Source organism: Lacerta agilis, chromosome 14 (assembly GCF_009819535.1).
Source record: "Lacerta agilis isolate rLacAgi1 chromosome 14, rLacAgi1.pri, whole genome shotgun sequence".
Lineage (NCBI taxonomy): Eukaryota > Metazoa > Chordata > Lepidosauria > Squamata > Lacertidae > Lacerta > Lacerta agilis.
The window spans coordinates 21,133,929-21,149,887 of record NC_046325.1 but is presented as its reverse complement, the minus strand read 5'-3'; the positions used below and the strand labels follow the sequence as shown (position 1 = coordinate 21,149,887).

The 15,959-nt window shown below is 46.1% G+C and overlaps 2 protein-coding genes across 2 annotated transcripts; both read left to right on the top strand.

Moving 5' to 3' along the window:
* Positions 1–4,158: 4,158 nt before the first annotated feature.
* LOC117058578 (tubulin polymerization-promoting protein family member 2-like) lies at positions 4,159–7,062 on the top strand. The gene is made up of 3 exons (XM_033169819.1): positions 4,159–4,428; positions 6,140–6,290; positions 6,798–7,062. Exons 1-3 carry the CDS (start codon positions 4,259–4,261, stop codon positions 6,981–6,983), a joined length of 507 nt encoding a protein of 168 aa, XP_033025710.1. The 5' UTR covers positions 4,159–4,258; the 3' UTR covers positions 6,984–7,062.
* Positions 7,063–8,841: 1,779 nt separating this feature from the next.
* On the top strand, positions 8,842–14,557 carry LOC117059382 (tubulin polymerization-promoting protein family member 2-like). Its single transcript, XM_033171071.1, has 4 exons — positions 8,842–8,949; positions 11,671–11,848; positions 12,684–12,837; positions 14,293–14,557. The coding sequence occupies exons 2-4, from the start codon at positions 11,676–11,678 to the stop codon at positions 14,473–14,475; spliced, it is 510 nt and encodes a 169-aa protein (XP_033026962.1). The 5' UTR covers positions 8,842–8,949; positions 11,671–11,675; the 3' UTR covers positions 14,476–14,557.
* The last annotated feature ends 1,402 nt before the right edge of the window (positions 14,558–15,959 follow it).

Here is a 15,959-nt window from a genome sequence, read left to right as displayed (position 1 = left end):
GTATAAAGATTTATTATGGACTATCAGAAGGAAAGATCAAGTTGATTAGTGCCCACTGCATTCCATCTTGGTATGGGGAATGTTCTATGTCATACGGACATGTCACCACCTGAGAGAGAGCCAGAGAGCCAGAGCCTGAGAGCCAGTGTGGTGTAGTGGTTAAGAGCGGTAGACTCGTAATCTGAGGAACCGGGTTCGCGTCCCCGCTCCTCCACATGCAGCTGCTGGGTGACCTTGGGCTAGTCACACTTCTTTGAAGTCTCTCAGCCCCACTCACCTCACAGAGTGTTTGTTGTGGGGGAGGAAGGGAAAGGAGAATGTTAGCCGCTTTGAGACTCCTTCGGGTAGTGAAAAGCGGGATATCAAATCCAAACTCCTTCTTCTTCTTCTTCTTCTTCTTCTTCTTCTTCTTCTTCTTCTTCTTCTTCTTCTTCTTAAATTCCTTTTATTTCTTTATTTTTAAGGGCTAAAACGGGGGTGGCGCTGTGGTCTAAACCACTGATCCTAGGGCTTGCCAATTGGAAGGTCGGCGGTTTGAATCCCCGCGACGGGGTGAGCTCCCTGTTGTTCGGTTCCAGCTCCTGCCCACCTAGCAGTTCGAAAGCACCTCAAAGTGCAAGTAGATAAATAGGTACCGCTACGGCGGGAAGGTAAATGGCGTTTCCGTGTGCTGCTCTGGTTTCGCCAGAAGCGGCTTAGTCATGCTGGCCACATGACCCGGAAGCTGTCTGTGGACAAACGCCGGCTCCCTTGGCCTATAGAGTGAGATGAGCGCTGCAACTCCAGAGTTGTCCACAACTGAACCTAACGGTCAGGGGTCCCTTTACCTTTAAAACAATAAAGCTCATCAATACAAAACAAGTGTCATAATTTTAAAAAGTGCCATCTCTGGTGCTCCAGTTTCAGCAAGTTGTCTCCTTCCTCTGTTCATAACCTGGTACCCAAAACTACAGGGTGAAGAAGATGATGTCACCACTGGCATCATAGACAAGTCATAATCGTCAGCTTAAAATATATGCTTCAACCTTCTGGTTTGTTGAAACAGAGCAGCCCTTCCCCTCCCAGGCAATACATAAACTGAACAGACAGGGCCTTGACCATCTGCAAGCCCAGGTAAACCCAGCTTCTGGCTATGGTTGGAGGGAAAGTGCTCAACTTTCTGGTTTCTATGTTCTATGGATGCAGGAATTTTTTTTTCTTTTTTTAAAATGAAAGTGAAAATTCAGGGGAAAGACCTGAAAAATCCTCGTGGGGATTGGGCTCCAGTGCAATGGCTCTGAGGCAAGTGATGATCCAAAGTTTAAAGGGACACTTTGGGATCAAGAGCTTTCTGGGTTTACCCTGCAGAAAGCGACGGACATACAAATGGATCTTGGAGAAGAGAACCTACGCAAGTGATGCTGACACAAAACCCCACACATATTAAGTACCGGTAAAATAGAAACACTGCCACCCGGGCCCCACCCCCACTCACCTCTCCCCCCCCCTTTTCTTGCAATGTCTCAACAAATGAAACTGATCTGTAAAAAATGTTACTTGAAAAAGAGAGAGAGAGAGAGAGAGAGACATTGCACATACTTTTGTAAACCAAGAAAATCTTTAATAAAAATATATTTTAAAAAAGATAGGTATGCCCTTCCCCTTCCCTTTCTAACTTTACTTTTGACTCACTTCCTCTAAATTTTTGGGAACAGGGATTATTTTACACTTTAGATCAAGGTGTGCTTGTGTTGTGAGATTTGCTGCCTGCTTATATTGTAACTTTGCTGTCCAAAGCAGCACCCATTTATTGTGTCGGTTTCATTTTGTGTAATAAACCAATTCTCCTTCCTCTGGCGTGAGAACTTCTTGTGGGTATAAGGTTAAGGGTAAACACCTTAATAACAAGCACATGTAGTAAATAGCAAAAGATCCCCAAAGTCTCTTGGCTTAATATTAAGTGTGCCCATAAGACAACATGGGTTCTGGACACAGATGCAGGTGTTAAATGCACCTCTTGTAGCACATGGACTTCAGTCCATTGAATATGTGTATTATGCTGAGCTAGAGTTAGATGCAAACATAGTATTTTTTGGAGGGCTGGGGGTATTGCAAGCAGTGAGGTCAAAGTGAAATGGAATGCAGAAAAATACAGACGGTGACTTACATAATTAAATGTGGTCAATAAAACATAGCAGTTGTGAATGTTTTGTGAATGACCACAATTAATTGTGCAGTTATTACTGGACTTTTCTGCATTTCATTTCCTTTTATTTTGCTTACAGTTCCTCCCCACTATCATGTGCATATATAATCCTGGTGCATCTGGTGAAGTAGACTTCAGTCATGAGACCAGAAGAAGCCCCTTGCTGGATCAGGCCAAAGGCCCAGTTAGTCCAGCACTTTCTCATAGTGACCAGCCAGATTCCTGTGGGAAGCCTGCGAGCAGGACCAGAGCATGACAGTGTTACACCTCCCCCCCCCCACCAATTTGAGCTAGTGTTTAAAGGCCTAATGCCACATGAAAGCTTATTCCATAATTGTTGGCATCTGACTATCTTGGGAGGCAATGGAGGAGTCCACTTTTGGGGATTATGTCAAACCATTGGAGCACCTGCTGTGGTTGTAGAGACCAATACTGGAAAGACATGTTCAGTCCCTCCAAGTGTCCCTATTTTCCAGGGACGTCCTTGATTTAGAGAAGCTCTGTCCCTATTTCTGATTTGATCCTGGAATGTCCCACTTTAATGATGATGATGATTAGCTCCACTCTTGGCGGCTTTCAACAGAACATTAAAAACAGAATAAAACTTCCTACATTAAAAACTTCCCTGAACAGGGCTGTCTTCAGATGTCTTCGGAAAGTTGTTTATTTCCTTGACATCTGACGGGAGGGCATTCCACAGGGCGGGCACCACCACCGATAAGGCCCTCTGCCTGGTCTTCTCTATTTTCATTGGAGAAATGTTGGAGGGTATGGAGTTATCCAACCCCTGAGGCAATCCTGTATAGGGAAGTTTTTGAATGTTTTACTTTTGCTTTTATATATGTTGGAAGCTGCTCAGAGTGGCTGGGGCAAGCCAGTAAAATATGCGGGGTATAAATAGTAAAATTATAATTATGAAATGGGATGTCCCAATTTTCATTGGAGAAATGTTGGGGGGGGGATGCATGTTTTATTGCAGCTGGGGGAGATTGAGGCATCCAGTTCTGCTGCAGGTGCCCCATAGCATTCTTCTCTCTGCGCTCCTCCATGTGGTTATTCCTCCTCTGGTCACTGCTATGAATACATGACCTGACTGTCTACATGGCGTGAAAACTGATGCCGTAATACATCTTGGTTGTAATATATGCAGGTGTGCTTAACTAAAACAGCCCTGCCAATAACTGCTGATACTCAACAGAGAGAGGCCAAATTTAAGCCTTATCTAGCATTGTGGGATCTTCCTGCTCAAGCATCTTTCACAGATATATTCAACTATCTGGAGGAAAGGGGCTGTCTCAGAAGATGGGAGCAGACTTGCTCTCTGTTGCTGCAGAAGGCAGAGGGTGGGCATCTTTTCAAGGTAGCCGATTCTAGCTGAGCATTAGAAGAAACTTCCTAATAGCATGAGCTACTGTATAGTGCTGCAGACAACGTGGAAGGTGGCAAGCTGTCCTTCAAGTAGAGACTGCGCGGCCATCTGTCAGGGAAGCTGTAGTTGCAAGATGTCTAACTGAACGTGGGACTGGAGTAGATGATCTCCAAGATGCCTTCTGACTTTAAAATTCTGTGAACTCGGGTTTGGGAACACAGTTTTAGTTGGTTTGGGCTGGCTGCGTCATGAGATGCATTTTACCACATGCTCACAAGAAATGTGAGGGAGTCGGACTGTGGTAACCTGCACTAGGTAGCTAGGTGCAACAATTTACCAGATAGCATAAAATATTTCCACACCAAGTAACCATTTGTGGAATGGTTGTCTTTATTTACCTATAAAGCTGTGCAGGTGTAACAAAGTGTGTCCCCTAATTGTGAGACCATCTGCTAATATGTTGAATCAGTTTGGGATTCCTAAACAGTCAAATAATTGTTTGTTTTTTAAACAGGAAGTGAGAATTCTGGGTCACTTCCATTATTTATTACCTGTGGCTCCCATTACCTTTGTATAATACAAGGACCTTCAGTCCGATATTGAGAAGGTATAGTTCTTCCACCAGCAATATAGAGCCAGCAATAAGTGTGGACCTCTAAACACCCCACTGTCTTCAACCCCCTTCCTCTGCAGTTGTTGGGAACATGTCGGAGCTGGAAAAAACTTTCCGCAGATTTGCCGTGTACGGGGAAACGAACAGTAGCGGCAATGAAATAACGGGCAAGAACTTCTCCAAGATGTTGAAGGAGTGTGGTGTGATGGACGGGAAGCTTGTTACCAGCACTGACGTGGACATTGTCTTCAACAAAGTCAAGTGAGCCGTGGGGTGGGAGAGGCAGTGTCTGGTGAGGAATGCTGAGACCACATGGCAAGGCCACTATATTAAGTGGTCACTGCAAGGCTCTGGCCCAGAAATTGCACTTTCTTGGGCACCTAGCCTTTAAACTCTGCAAGTAAAAAGTCAGTGTATTAAACCTTAGGACAGGAGTCCCCAAACTTTTTAAACGGGGGGCCGGTTCACTGTCCCTCAAACACTGTTGGGGGCTGGACTATAATTTGAAACAAATATGAACGAATTCCTATGCACACTGCACATATTTTATTTATAGTGCATAAAACCAATGAGACCAATCCTTCCCTTTTATGTTGCCTAAAAAGCAGGGGCGTACCCAGGGGTTGGCCCCAGTAAAAGGCGCAGACCCATGGGAGTGCAAAAATTGCACCTCTATTCTGGCTCATCTCCTCTGGCAAGGATGCAAGGGACCGATAACATCTCCTTGCCAAGGGCGCAAGGGAGCCTAGGTATGCCTCTGCTGCTGATAAGTCAACTCTACCGGGTAGCATAGCAGCTGGACTCATTGCTCCTCTCTCACATCAGCCTTTTCTTCTGCCTTGTCCCATACTTAACTGACTTGTACATGGTGAACCCAAAAGTTCTCATGTGTTCTGGAGGAAAATCCTTTCCCCTTAGATTCCTCTTTGCCAGGAGACCGAGCATGTGGCGAGGCTTCTGCGGCTTCTGATTGGCTGCAGGACCTTCCTGCAGCCAATCGGAAGCCGCGGAAGCCTTGCCATGCGCTGAGGTAAATCTGGCATGGCAAGTTGTTTCTGTTGAAAAGAATGCGCATGTGTGTGTGAATGTTCTTTTCAAGGAAACTCGCTGCGCCGGGTTTACCTCAGTGCTGAGGTGGGCCGGATTTACAAGTCTGGCAGGCTGGATCTGGCTTGTGGGCCGTAGTCTGGGGACCCCTGCCTTAGGAGGTAACCCCCCCCCAAAAAAAGAACCCCAGCCCATTGAAGATTGAGCACACTCAGAGGCCACAAAACACTGTGTCTCTTTGGAAAAGGGTGGAATTCCTTGTGTAGAGGAAATAATGGAATGGAGTATCCTAGAAAAAGGCATGGCTAGCTTGCTGGAACCCTGAACAGGAGCACTCTTAATCCAATCCAAATCTTTATTACGCATATAGACCAGCATATAGGAGCACTCTATGCTGCAACATTTTGTCGCTGGGCCCACTTGTTCCTCCACAGTCTGATATGGCAAAGAATGTGCAGTGTGGTTTGAGTAGTTCTAGGTTAAAATCTCACCTCAGGCATAATCAAATCACTCTGCTTTCAGCCTCATCCCTACTACTGCAATATGGGGGATGAGAATAATGAGCCGGTGAGAGGATTACTGAAGTAATCTCCTGTGCAAAACACCTTGCACACTTGAAATGTACTATATGAAATTATTAGGCCATTTCACACAGAACCCAGTAATGGCAATATTTTCACCCTCCATTCTGATTTGTGGTACGAAGAAACTGTTTTGAGCAGAGCTGAGGCAGCCTTCTCAGCCACAAAGCACCTAAGGGTCTTCGACTCTTTAACTCGCCTCGCCAGGGTTATTGTGAAGATGAAATGAGATAAGGCACTGCTCCAAGGGCCTTAGATAAAGGGTGGGGGCACAAATGTAGTTGAACAAATCAAATAGCCGCAGAGGCTAGGAGCTAACAGCGTTCTCCCTCTGCAACCTTAAGGACCAAAGGGGCCCGCAACATGAACTACATTGAGTTCCAGCAAGCCATTAAGGAGCTGAGTGGAAAGCGCTTCCAGGGAAAGTCCCCAGAAGAGGCTTTATTGGCCGCATACTATCTGATGGAGGGCAAAGAACCAGGCAGCACGGGAACAGTGAGTGTGGCTCTCCTATGAAATGGGAGGCAACCACTTTTTAAAAAATAAATAAATAAATAAATAAATAAATAAAGCATTTAAATTAATTAAATCATTCAGGGAATATATATACTCTGCATTTCTGTGGGAGGGCAGGGGAAATGTACAGAATGTAGTACTGAGAATCCCAGCTTTATTTTTTATTTTTTTTTAAGAAAAGTTTCCAGTCCTTATGGCTGGGAATATATGGTCAAAAACTGAAATGATTTGGGCCTTGCAAATTTGACATTTTTCTTTGCTGCAGATTTTGAATAGCTTGTACCTGTTTTTATTTTTGCGCAGCGCATGCCATCCCGCTTTTGGTGCCCTACACAAATGCAAATTATCTCTGAGGGACAAGGCAACGAACACATCCACGCATTCCCCCACCTCATTATTTTGCATTTTTAAGCATCAGCTCAGCGCTAACCCCTCCTTCCAAGCACCACCACAGCACCACTGACTTTCCACTTGCTTGTGTTGCAGAAATCGACCGCGGCTAGTGTTGTGGAGAGGCTGACAGACACCAGCAAATACACAGGCTCCCACAAGGAACGGTTCGATGAAACTGGCAAGGGCAAAGGGCTGGCTGGACGTACGGACCCGGTTGAAAGCCCCACCGGCTATGTCGCTAACTACAAGGGGGCTGGAACCTACGACAAGTACCACTAGATGTGGGGCACAGCCTTCTGAAAACCCTGCCTGTTCCCACTGCCTTGGAAGGGGAGGGCAATAAACATCTGCTCTGATACGTTGCTCATCCCTGGGTGTGTTTTTGGCTGTGTCCAGGTCTAATTTCATGCAGGTGGCAAGAAGTGAAAAAACTGGAATGGAGGAAGGGGTGTCAGAAAGAGAGGGGGGGGAAGGGGGAAGGCCTGCAAGGTAACACCCCCAAGTTAGGAGTAGAGAACTTCTAGGGCGCTGGCCAATGTTGGCCACAATCAACGGGCCCGGATTAAACCCACTTGGAGGCCCAGGGCTATGAGACCCCGGGAGTCCCAAAACTTAGTAACATCTGCTCATGAGAAACAAAAGCTTGTTCTCTTCTTTATCTACTCAGTGAAATTAGAATGCTGCCAAAATGTTAGCATTGATAAGAAGATTGTTTCCTTAGATGCTTCCCACTTTTTTCTTGTTGGAATTGTCTGCGTTAGGGCCTTCAAAATTTCATCTTTAAGAAACTCCCATCTATCTTGGACTCCTCTCTCTCACCCAGTAGCTCCTTCAGCTTTTTGAAAGTGGCCTTCTTAAAGTCCAGAGTGCATGTCCGACTTCACTCGGCTTTCCCTTGCCTCTGTAACCTGAAACCCAGGATGACATGATCACTTCCTCCCAAGTTTCTGAATACTTCCACTTCTCCGATCAGCTCCTCCCTGTTGGTGAGTACCAGGTCCAAGATAGATGATCTGCTTGTTGCTTTTTCCCCCATCTTCTGGGAATTGTTAGCAAGGCAATGCAAATCCAGCACTCCCTGTCAGGGGGGGCCAATTTGGCCAATGATGCCATTTCCCCCAAAACATTCCCACTAGCAAAGCAAGACCACCCACCTATCGATCTCCTGGTGTCATCATGATCACAGATGATTAATATGTGGGTGGCTGTACCCAGTTATCAAATTTGGCCCACAGGGTGGGAGGATATTAAGACCTGTCCCCCTAGGCCAAAACGTTTACCATCCCATCATTTTCTCGTCTTTAAACCCAACATGGTATATTGTTTGATTTCTTTTATATTGACCTACACTTCACATATTGCTTTGAGATTCCTTTATACTGTATTCAATTTTTATGTCATATGCAGAGCAATCTCCATTTATGTGGGGGTTCTGTTTCCGGAAGACACACTCAAGGGATTCCCTTCTTCTGCTCCCACCTCACCCCCTTTCAGCGCCAAAAAGGCACATGTGTTGGCAGGAGAGCGTGTGCTGATGGCATGCAAGTGGGGAAGATACCTGTGTTGATTTTGAGATCTTGTTTGTTTGAGATTTGGTCCGCATTTTTCACATTGTTTTGACATGCTTTTGTAAAGTACTGGACCTCCACATTGTATAATGTTCTGAAACTGCTGTGCAGAAAATATAAATCATATGTAACAATCTGAAATTATTTAGAATATAAAATGATTAAGGAATTTTCTAAAGGAAATAAAATAATAACAAACAAAGAAAGAAAGAAACAGACAGACAGAAAAACAAACAAACAAACAAACAAACAAACAAACAAACCAATAGCCGTTGCTCTAAAATGTACCCGAATTTCAAGAGTCTGTAAACCAGGTTGTGAATCTCTGTGCAACCTGCAACTCTCTGGGTGCCATTTCGATTTCAAGTATGTACAAGAACAGATATGTGAAATACCTTCCTTTCTGGTCACGCCTCACTGTATTTCTCGTTCCAAAATACTGTGGTGTTGGGCCAGAGCTGATAAGATGATCCGGAAGCTAGACGGCTTTCCTTTTACATGGAAAAACAACCAACACCCTGCCAATCTGCAATACAGAGCAAACTATGATGTCATAGAGAATTTGACACAGTCACAATGACCACGACAACTTATACCATCAAGCCAGTGGTGCTTCTGGCTCAGAGCAGGCTACCCTTCCTAGGAGGAACAGGGCAGGGGCAGAACATCTAACTCAGGTAAGCCCAACCTCAAATTAGAGGAGGAGTGGAGAAAATGTGGACTTCTAGAAGCTGTTGGTATACAACTCCCACCACCCTTCATTCATCATTAGCTATTCTGACTGGAACTGATGGGCATTGGTGGCCAACAATATCCACAGAGCCACAGGTTCTCTATCCTTGATCTGTATAGATGATTTCATTTGTTTTGTTTCGATCCTGCCCTTCTTCCTAGAGATCCACCGTTCCATGTTGTCATCTTATATGTAGAAGTGCTGAGCTGTTGGTTCCAGGGTCATCATAACTAGACATAACTTCTGGGTCCTGGCCCTACCCCACTATCAATTTTTGAAGAAGACTGACTATTCAAAAAACATTGCTTTCTGGAATATTAAGGCATTTTGGGAAATGGAGGTGGGAAATTAGGCAGGGCATAAAAGAAAACATTGTCTCTCAACCTCTGCTATTTCCCCAGCCCAGTTCAGCAGAATGTTGTGCTCAGTATAGATGCTCCTTACCCTATCCAAACCTGGCTATATTACTCAGTGTCTGCTTAAATATATGTAATAATCGATAACCCTTACAGTGATTGATTGATTGATTGATTGATTGATGTGTGTGTGTGTGAGAGAGAGAGAGAGAGAGAGTTTGGGAGGCTTAATATGGGAAAGGGCTGAATGCTTATTTGCACTGATAAGAAAGTGAAAACATTGTGATGTTACATACCTTAAGTCAATGTGATGTAGTATCAGACCAGAACTGGGGGCACCCAGGTTCAAATCCAGTGGCGAACGGAGCCACTTGGGTGCCCGGGGCGGCAAACACACAGGCACCCCCCCCCCGGGGGCAGGGCATCGCTCTACAGCACGCATGTGTCCTTACGCATGCATCGTGTATCATGACGCCATGCTGCACGCGTCGGGATGAACAGCGCATGTGCGGGATGCCACATATGCACAGTCCGTCCGTGCTGGTGGGCCGACACGCTCTTTTCTTCTCCTCCTTTCCTGCTGGTCCCTGGTTGGGCAGAGCCGTGGGGGCGAGGGGCGGGCCAGCAAGGCGTCACGCTTGTAGCTGGCATGACGCCCCTCCCTGGCCCACCCCCGCGGCTCTGCCCAACCAGGGCCCAGCAGGAAGGGAGGAGAAGAAGCGAGTGAGCAAGCCAGCCACAGTGCCACCGCACCGAGTGAGTTTTTTTGCTGTACGGCGGGGCTTGGCCGGTCGGGGCTTGGCAGGACCCCGAGTGTCTCCACCTCCAGGGTGGAACCCGGGGCGGACCGCCCCCAACACCCCGCCTTTGCTCCGCCCCTGTTCAAATCCTTTCTCACCTGTGAAACTCACTAGGTGACTTAGAACAGCCACTCTCCCTCAGCCTGACCTACCTTAATGAGGATTGAACGGAGAAGGGAGAACAGTGTATACTTCTTTTTGGAGGACAGTGAGGATATACATGCAATAAATACATAATACACATAAATAATATATATTTCTTGCGATGGCTAAAGGCTGGTGGCTAAAAGTGTTGGGTGACCTATGTCCTTAAAACTGTACCAGCTTAATGTGGGATAAGTCAGCCTCAGATAGTCAATATGCTTAACTCAAATTAATGGAGGAAGGGGTTAAGACCATAGAGTAAGCTGTCCTGCCAGGCTTAGTTAGTGCCGCCTTGGGAGGAAGGGTTACCAAAACCTTTGTTCTCTTTCTTTCCACCATTGATGCTTCATGCTTAGACCCTGTGGCTTTACCAAGCCATCTCTGTGTTTCTATACAAATAATTTTGAAACATTTACCCTTTTGTAACCTAAGTCAGTGTTTTTCAACCTTTTTTGGGCAAAGGCACACTTGTTTCATGAAAAAAATCACGAGGCACACCACCATTAGAAAATGTTAAAAAATTTAACTCTGTGTCTATATTGACTATATATAAAGTAATTTTTCAATTTTTCCCACGGCACACCAGGCAACATCTTGCGGCACACTAGTGTGCCGCGGAACAGTGGTTGAAAAACACTGACCTAAGTTAAACAGCCTGTCTTTTTTTTGCTGCTGTATGGGAAAGCACATTAATCTGACTTTTGAAAGGTTTGTAAGTAAACCACTTTTAGCTTACCAGATGCGTGGTCTCTTTCTACGTTGAGGGAAGTAGGGAGCTTTGGAAGCAACTTACAAGGGGATATTTTAAATGTCTAATGGCCTGTATTTCCACATTTTACCTTGCTGCATGTTTTGTGGTTTTAAGTCTCTGCTTGGGTTCTCTCACCAAAGAGTACTTGTCCCAAACCTGGATCTAGGCATACAGAGAATTCTTTTTATTTTACCTTGTATTTCTCCCTTTAAAAATGTACACTAAAGTCATGTGTAGGGACTGAGTTGGGGGGGGGGGGCAAAAGGCTTTACAAATGTGTTTTATCATATCAAGGCAAGTGCCGGAGGGTGCTACTTCGAGTTTCAGTTGTTGGGAGGGCAAGGGTGAAAGGCCAACCCTTGTATACAAGCAGTACATTTCAACAGCATTTGTACCTCATAATATATCTCAGAAAAAGGAATTGATAGACCTGTGTGTGCATGAGAGGGGGAGATTTCGCTCCAAAATGTTTACCATAAAACAATGATGCCATCACTACAACACTGCTCACCCTCTGCCTCTTTTAATAGCTCAAAGAGGGCTTTCGAGATAGTTTTGCTGGAGGGAACCAGAAAGCCCACGCCCCTTTTCATTCCCATTTCCCAATATTGCAGGAGGCATGGCAACTGAGCTGGAAAAGGCCTTCCACAGATATGCTGTGTATGGAGACACAGCTGCCACTGGAAACGACATGACGGGCAAGAACTTCTCCAAGATGTTGAAGGAGTGTGGCGTGATGGATGGGAAGCTCGTTACCAGCACTGATGTGGACATCCTCTTCAACAAAGTCAAGTGAGCTGAGGGTGTGAGGGCTGGGTGGATTTGCATTTGGGCAGGCCTTTTGGGCCAACCCCATAGCTAAGGGTTGTCCTGGTCCAAGCCCTGTGTCCTCTCTTCTGTGCAGCAGCTCAACAATCCTGCAAGCAAAATCAGTTCTGTATGCCCTGAGGGAGATAACAGCACTTGCATTTCCCTTCAGTAAGATCATAAGAACCTGCTGAATCAGGCCAGTGACCCACCTAGTCCACCATTCTGTTCTCACAGTGGCTGACCAGATGCTTATGGGAACCCAAAATCAGGCTCTGAATTTGGCAGGAAACCCGTAGGGTTAACCCTACTCAGAGCTGACACGCTGAAATTAATGAATCTAAGTTAGCCAGGCCCAATAACTCCAATGAGTCTATTCTGAGTAGGACTGACATTGGATACATCCCATAAGCAATCCTGCACAGCTGAGGCTAGATCTACACAGGAAGCAAAATGAGATGGCAGAGTCCTGAGCTGGACAGATCTTTGAATGCTTCTTTGTTTTGTTTTGTTTTGTTTTGTTTTGAAATTCCTATGAAAGTAGAAAATGAGCACATAAGGAAAACTGCAAGCCTGTAACTTTCCTCATGGATTTACTGGTTTCTACATTCAGGGAACTGGGTGGTTTTTTTGTCCCCCCCCCAAAAAAAAACTTGGGATGCCATTAAAAATGGTTTCTCCCACCTGTGATGTAAAGTGGTGCAAATCCACACCAGGATTCATGTCAGCTGTGGATATGACACTGTGTGTGGATCTGTGAGCAATCGGGAGGGTCTGCTGTAGGTGGGGCCCAAAGATGATGCCGTTCTCTTGTCTCCAGGAGCAAGGGTGCTCGCAACATCACATTTCCAGAGTTCCAGGAAGCCCTGAAGGAGCTGAGCACGAAGCGCTTCAAAGGAAAGTCACCCGAAGAGGCTTTGGCAGCCACACACCAGATGCTGGAAGGCAAAGAGCCGGGCAGCGCGGGGGTAACGGTGAGTGACAAAGAGCTCCCCTGCGAAGGAAGAGCACATCCAAACAGTCCTGCTTCCATCCCCCAAAAAACTATTGGGTTCTTTTGGCCAAAACCACCACACCAACTGCCAAGGGTGGACCCTAAGAACCTGACTACAAAACCAAGTTGCCATGAGGCAGGGCTGGGAACCTCAGCTGCAGGGGTCAAATGTGACTGGAATGGGCCCTTGAACTTTGATAATGCCTCTTGCTTATAGGAATGGGGGACAGGCAGCAGTGGGTGTAGAAAGTAGTCAACTGCACTATCATGGAGGTTTCCCAATGGGGCATTTTTGGTGGTCCCACAGGACCCTTAGGTTCAGCTGACCTATACCTGCAGCCAAACTGTTATTGTGGCAGGCCCCACCCCGCAGAACACCTTGCCAACGAAAGTCTGGCAGGAGCCATCCCTGCTCATTTTGGGACTTCTTCTAAAAACTGTGTATCATACAGACGGACCTTTCAGATTTGCTTTTGTTTTGGTTGTAATGCTGTTTTTCGTCCATATATTTTAGATGAAAGTGTGGTTCACGAATAATTACATTTGTTGTGGTGCCCACATTTACCTCTGGTTTGGCCAACCATTGGCATGTGGCCCTCAGAAAGTTTCCCAGATGGTAATATGGCCCTCAGGCTGAATCCACCCTACTTTTAATATCTCCACATTGGCAGGTGTCAGCACACATGTTACCATCGGGCAGCTGCCAGGGCCCCTACTGATGTGTGTCCTAATTCACCTCTATTCCCCCCCCTCGGCCGTTCTTTAAATTTTCCACAATGCTCCTCAGCAAGCATTATATGTGGCACAAAAGGAAATTGAACAGGTGGCTACTTCCAGCCCCTTGGTGCTGCTAGGGTCACTGCCACAATAGCCAGGCCAATTGGGCCTCACCAGACCTCTTCCCATTATTAGACCTCTTCCCAATATAGAGCAGGAATGGACTCAATGCAATCCTTAGAGCCCAACCACTTTAGGGATATAGTTCCATCCTACCCATGAGCCTTTGCTGTACAGTCAAGGGTTGTGTGGACCAGCTGCAGTTTGTGCACATGGTTACCTGCCCCATCCCTGCCCCATCCCTGTGGGAGCGAGTGCCGTGGTTAAACTATGCACTGGATGAAAAGGTACTTTCTCTCCTAATTCTTCCAACCCTTCCCAATTTGGTGTCACCTGTGAATTTGATCAGCATCCCCTCAATTCCTTCTTCCAAGTCGTTTATAAAGACGTTGAACAACAAAGGGCCCAGGACAGAACCCTGCGGCACCACACTTGTCACTTTTTCCATAGGCTGGAATAATCCCACGACTCGGGCCCTCCGGCTTGGTCCAGTGTTGTGGGGGCCTGTAGCACGCAGCCCACCCAGCACCTATGCCATGCCTAATCAGCACCCATCACAACCACCACCACTTAAGTGTTCTGCTTGCTTGTCTTTCAGAAAACCGTCGCGGCTGGTGCAGTTGACCGGCTGACAGACACCAGCAAATACACAGGCTCCCACAAGGAACGTTTTGACGAAAGCGGCAAGGGCAAGGGCATCGCAGGACGTGCTGACCTGGTCAGTAACAGCGGCTATGTGGGTAACTACAAGGGGGCTGGAACCTATGACAAGTCCCACTAGATGTCGGGCACATCCTCCTGAGAACTCTGCCTGTTCCCACTGCCTTGGAAGGGTAGACAATAAACATCTGGCCTGATCTGTTGCTCTCCTGCGTCTTGTGTGTGCCTCTGGTGCCTGAAAGAGGAGAGAGTTAAAACTCACTTCTCCCGATCTTAAGAGCACAAAAACTTAAGGAGAGCCTGCCGGATGAGGCCAGTGGCCCATTTGAGCCTGCACCCTGTTCTTACAATGGACAGCAAGATGCTGGAGGGAAACCCAGCAAGCAGGAGTCAACCACAAGAGCGCTCTCGTCTTCCGCAATTTCCAGTTGCTGGTATTCTGAAGCATTGCTGCCTCCAAGCTGTGGTGACAGAGCATGAATTTACCAAATCCATCCCTGTGGGAGTGAGTGCCGTAGTTTAACTATGCGCTGGATGAAAAAGTACTTTCTGTCCTGATTCTTCCAACCCTTCCCAAATTGGTGTCACCTGTGAATTTGATCAGCATCCCCTCAATTCCTTCTTCCAAGTCGTTTATAAAGACGTTGAACAACAAAGGGCCCGGGACAGAACCCTGCGGCACCACACTTGTCACTTTTTCCAAAGCTGTGTGCGGCAGACACCAGCAAATGAAACTTTCTAGTTGCATGTTATGCTGCAATTGTGGTGGTCCCTGTGCCCTTTTTTTTGCTGTGCAGTTTCCATCATGGCCAGCAGAGAGCAGCAGCCTACCACCAATAACCCTAGGCAATAGGCGCTCAAGTCAAAAACATGCCAGTACTGGTCTCTCATCTCCATAGGGTGTGTCTGCACCAGCTGTTTTCCATGGAACAGCTGGTCCAGTCTTTAGCTCCTCTTTGTTAGTGTCCCTAATTAGGGCTCGATTTCTTCTGCGGCACATCATCCCCCGCCCCAATAATGTGATTAGCATTTTTAATAAGGAAATTGCTTTTTCCTGCATCGACAGAACATTTACCGTTCAAACAGATGTATAAGCGAGTGCCAGCATTGCTTAAAGAAAAGCTGGAAAAGGTCAAGAAAAGATGGAAACTAGAGAATGAAGAGCAGAGGACTTTCTACAGGGGCTAGCACCGTTACGGTTAAATGCTATGAGTTGTATCTAGTGTTAGACTCATTGGGGTTAAGGGGCCTAAATTAGTAAAGTCCGTTAATTTAAATGGGTATACTCAGTAGAATTGACGTTGGATACAGTCAATGGTTGTCCATGAATACTCAGAAGTAACCACTCGAAGTGCCAAAAGGCTTAGTCTCATGGTGTAAGTGTGGCTAGACGTTTAGCCATAATTGGCTTCCTCATAGTTTAATTAACAAATAAATGGACTTGTTCATATTTTGAAGATAAAGCTATGCTGGTGTGTTTGCTAGATTCAATGAGAATGGGAGATACAGCTGTTTCTTCTAACCACGGAAGAAGATTATTTATTAAATTGTAGATTACATTTCCTTTCGTATATGTATCTCAGATGTATTGATACTGAAGTTTTG

What these genes read in the sequence shown, in the direction of transcription:
- LOC117058578 (XM_033169819.1), top strand. Translation starts at nt 4,259, where the DNA reads ATGTCGGAGCTGGAAAAAACTTTCCGCAGATTTGCCGTGTACGGGGAA. An exon ending in ATTGTCTTCAACAAAGTCAA is followed by an intron (nt 4,429 to 6,139) that starts GTGAGCCGTGGG and finishes TGCAACCTTAAG; the next exon opens with GACCAAAGGGGCCCGCAACA. An exon ending in AACCAGGCAGCACGGGAACA is followed by an intron (nt 6,291 to 6,797) that starts GTGAGTGTGGCT and finishes CTTGTGTTGCAG; the next exon opens with AAATCGACCGCGGCTAGTGT.
- LOC117059382 (XM_033171071.1), top strand. Translation starts at nt 11,676, where the DNA reads ATGGCAACTGAGCTGGAAAAGGCCTTCCACAGATATGCTGTGTATGGA. An exon ending in ATCCTCTTCAACAAAGTCAA is followed by an intron (nt 11,849 to 12,683) that starts GTGAGCTGAGGG and finishes TCTTGTCTCCAG; the next exon opens with GAGCAAGGGTGCTCGCAACA. An exon ending in CGGGCAGCGCGGGGGTAACG is followed by an intron (nt 12,838 to 14,292) that starts GTGAGTGACAAA and finishes CTTGTCTTTCAG; the next exon opens with AAAACCGTCGCGGCTGGTGC.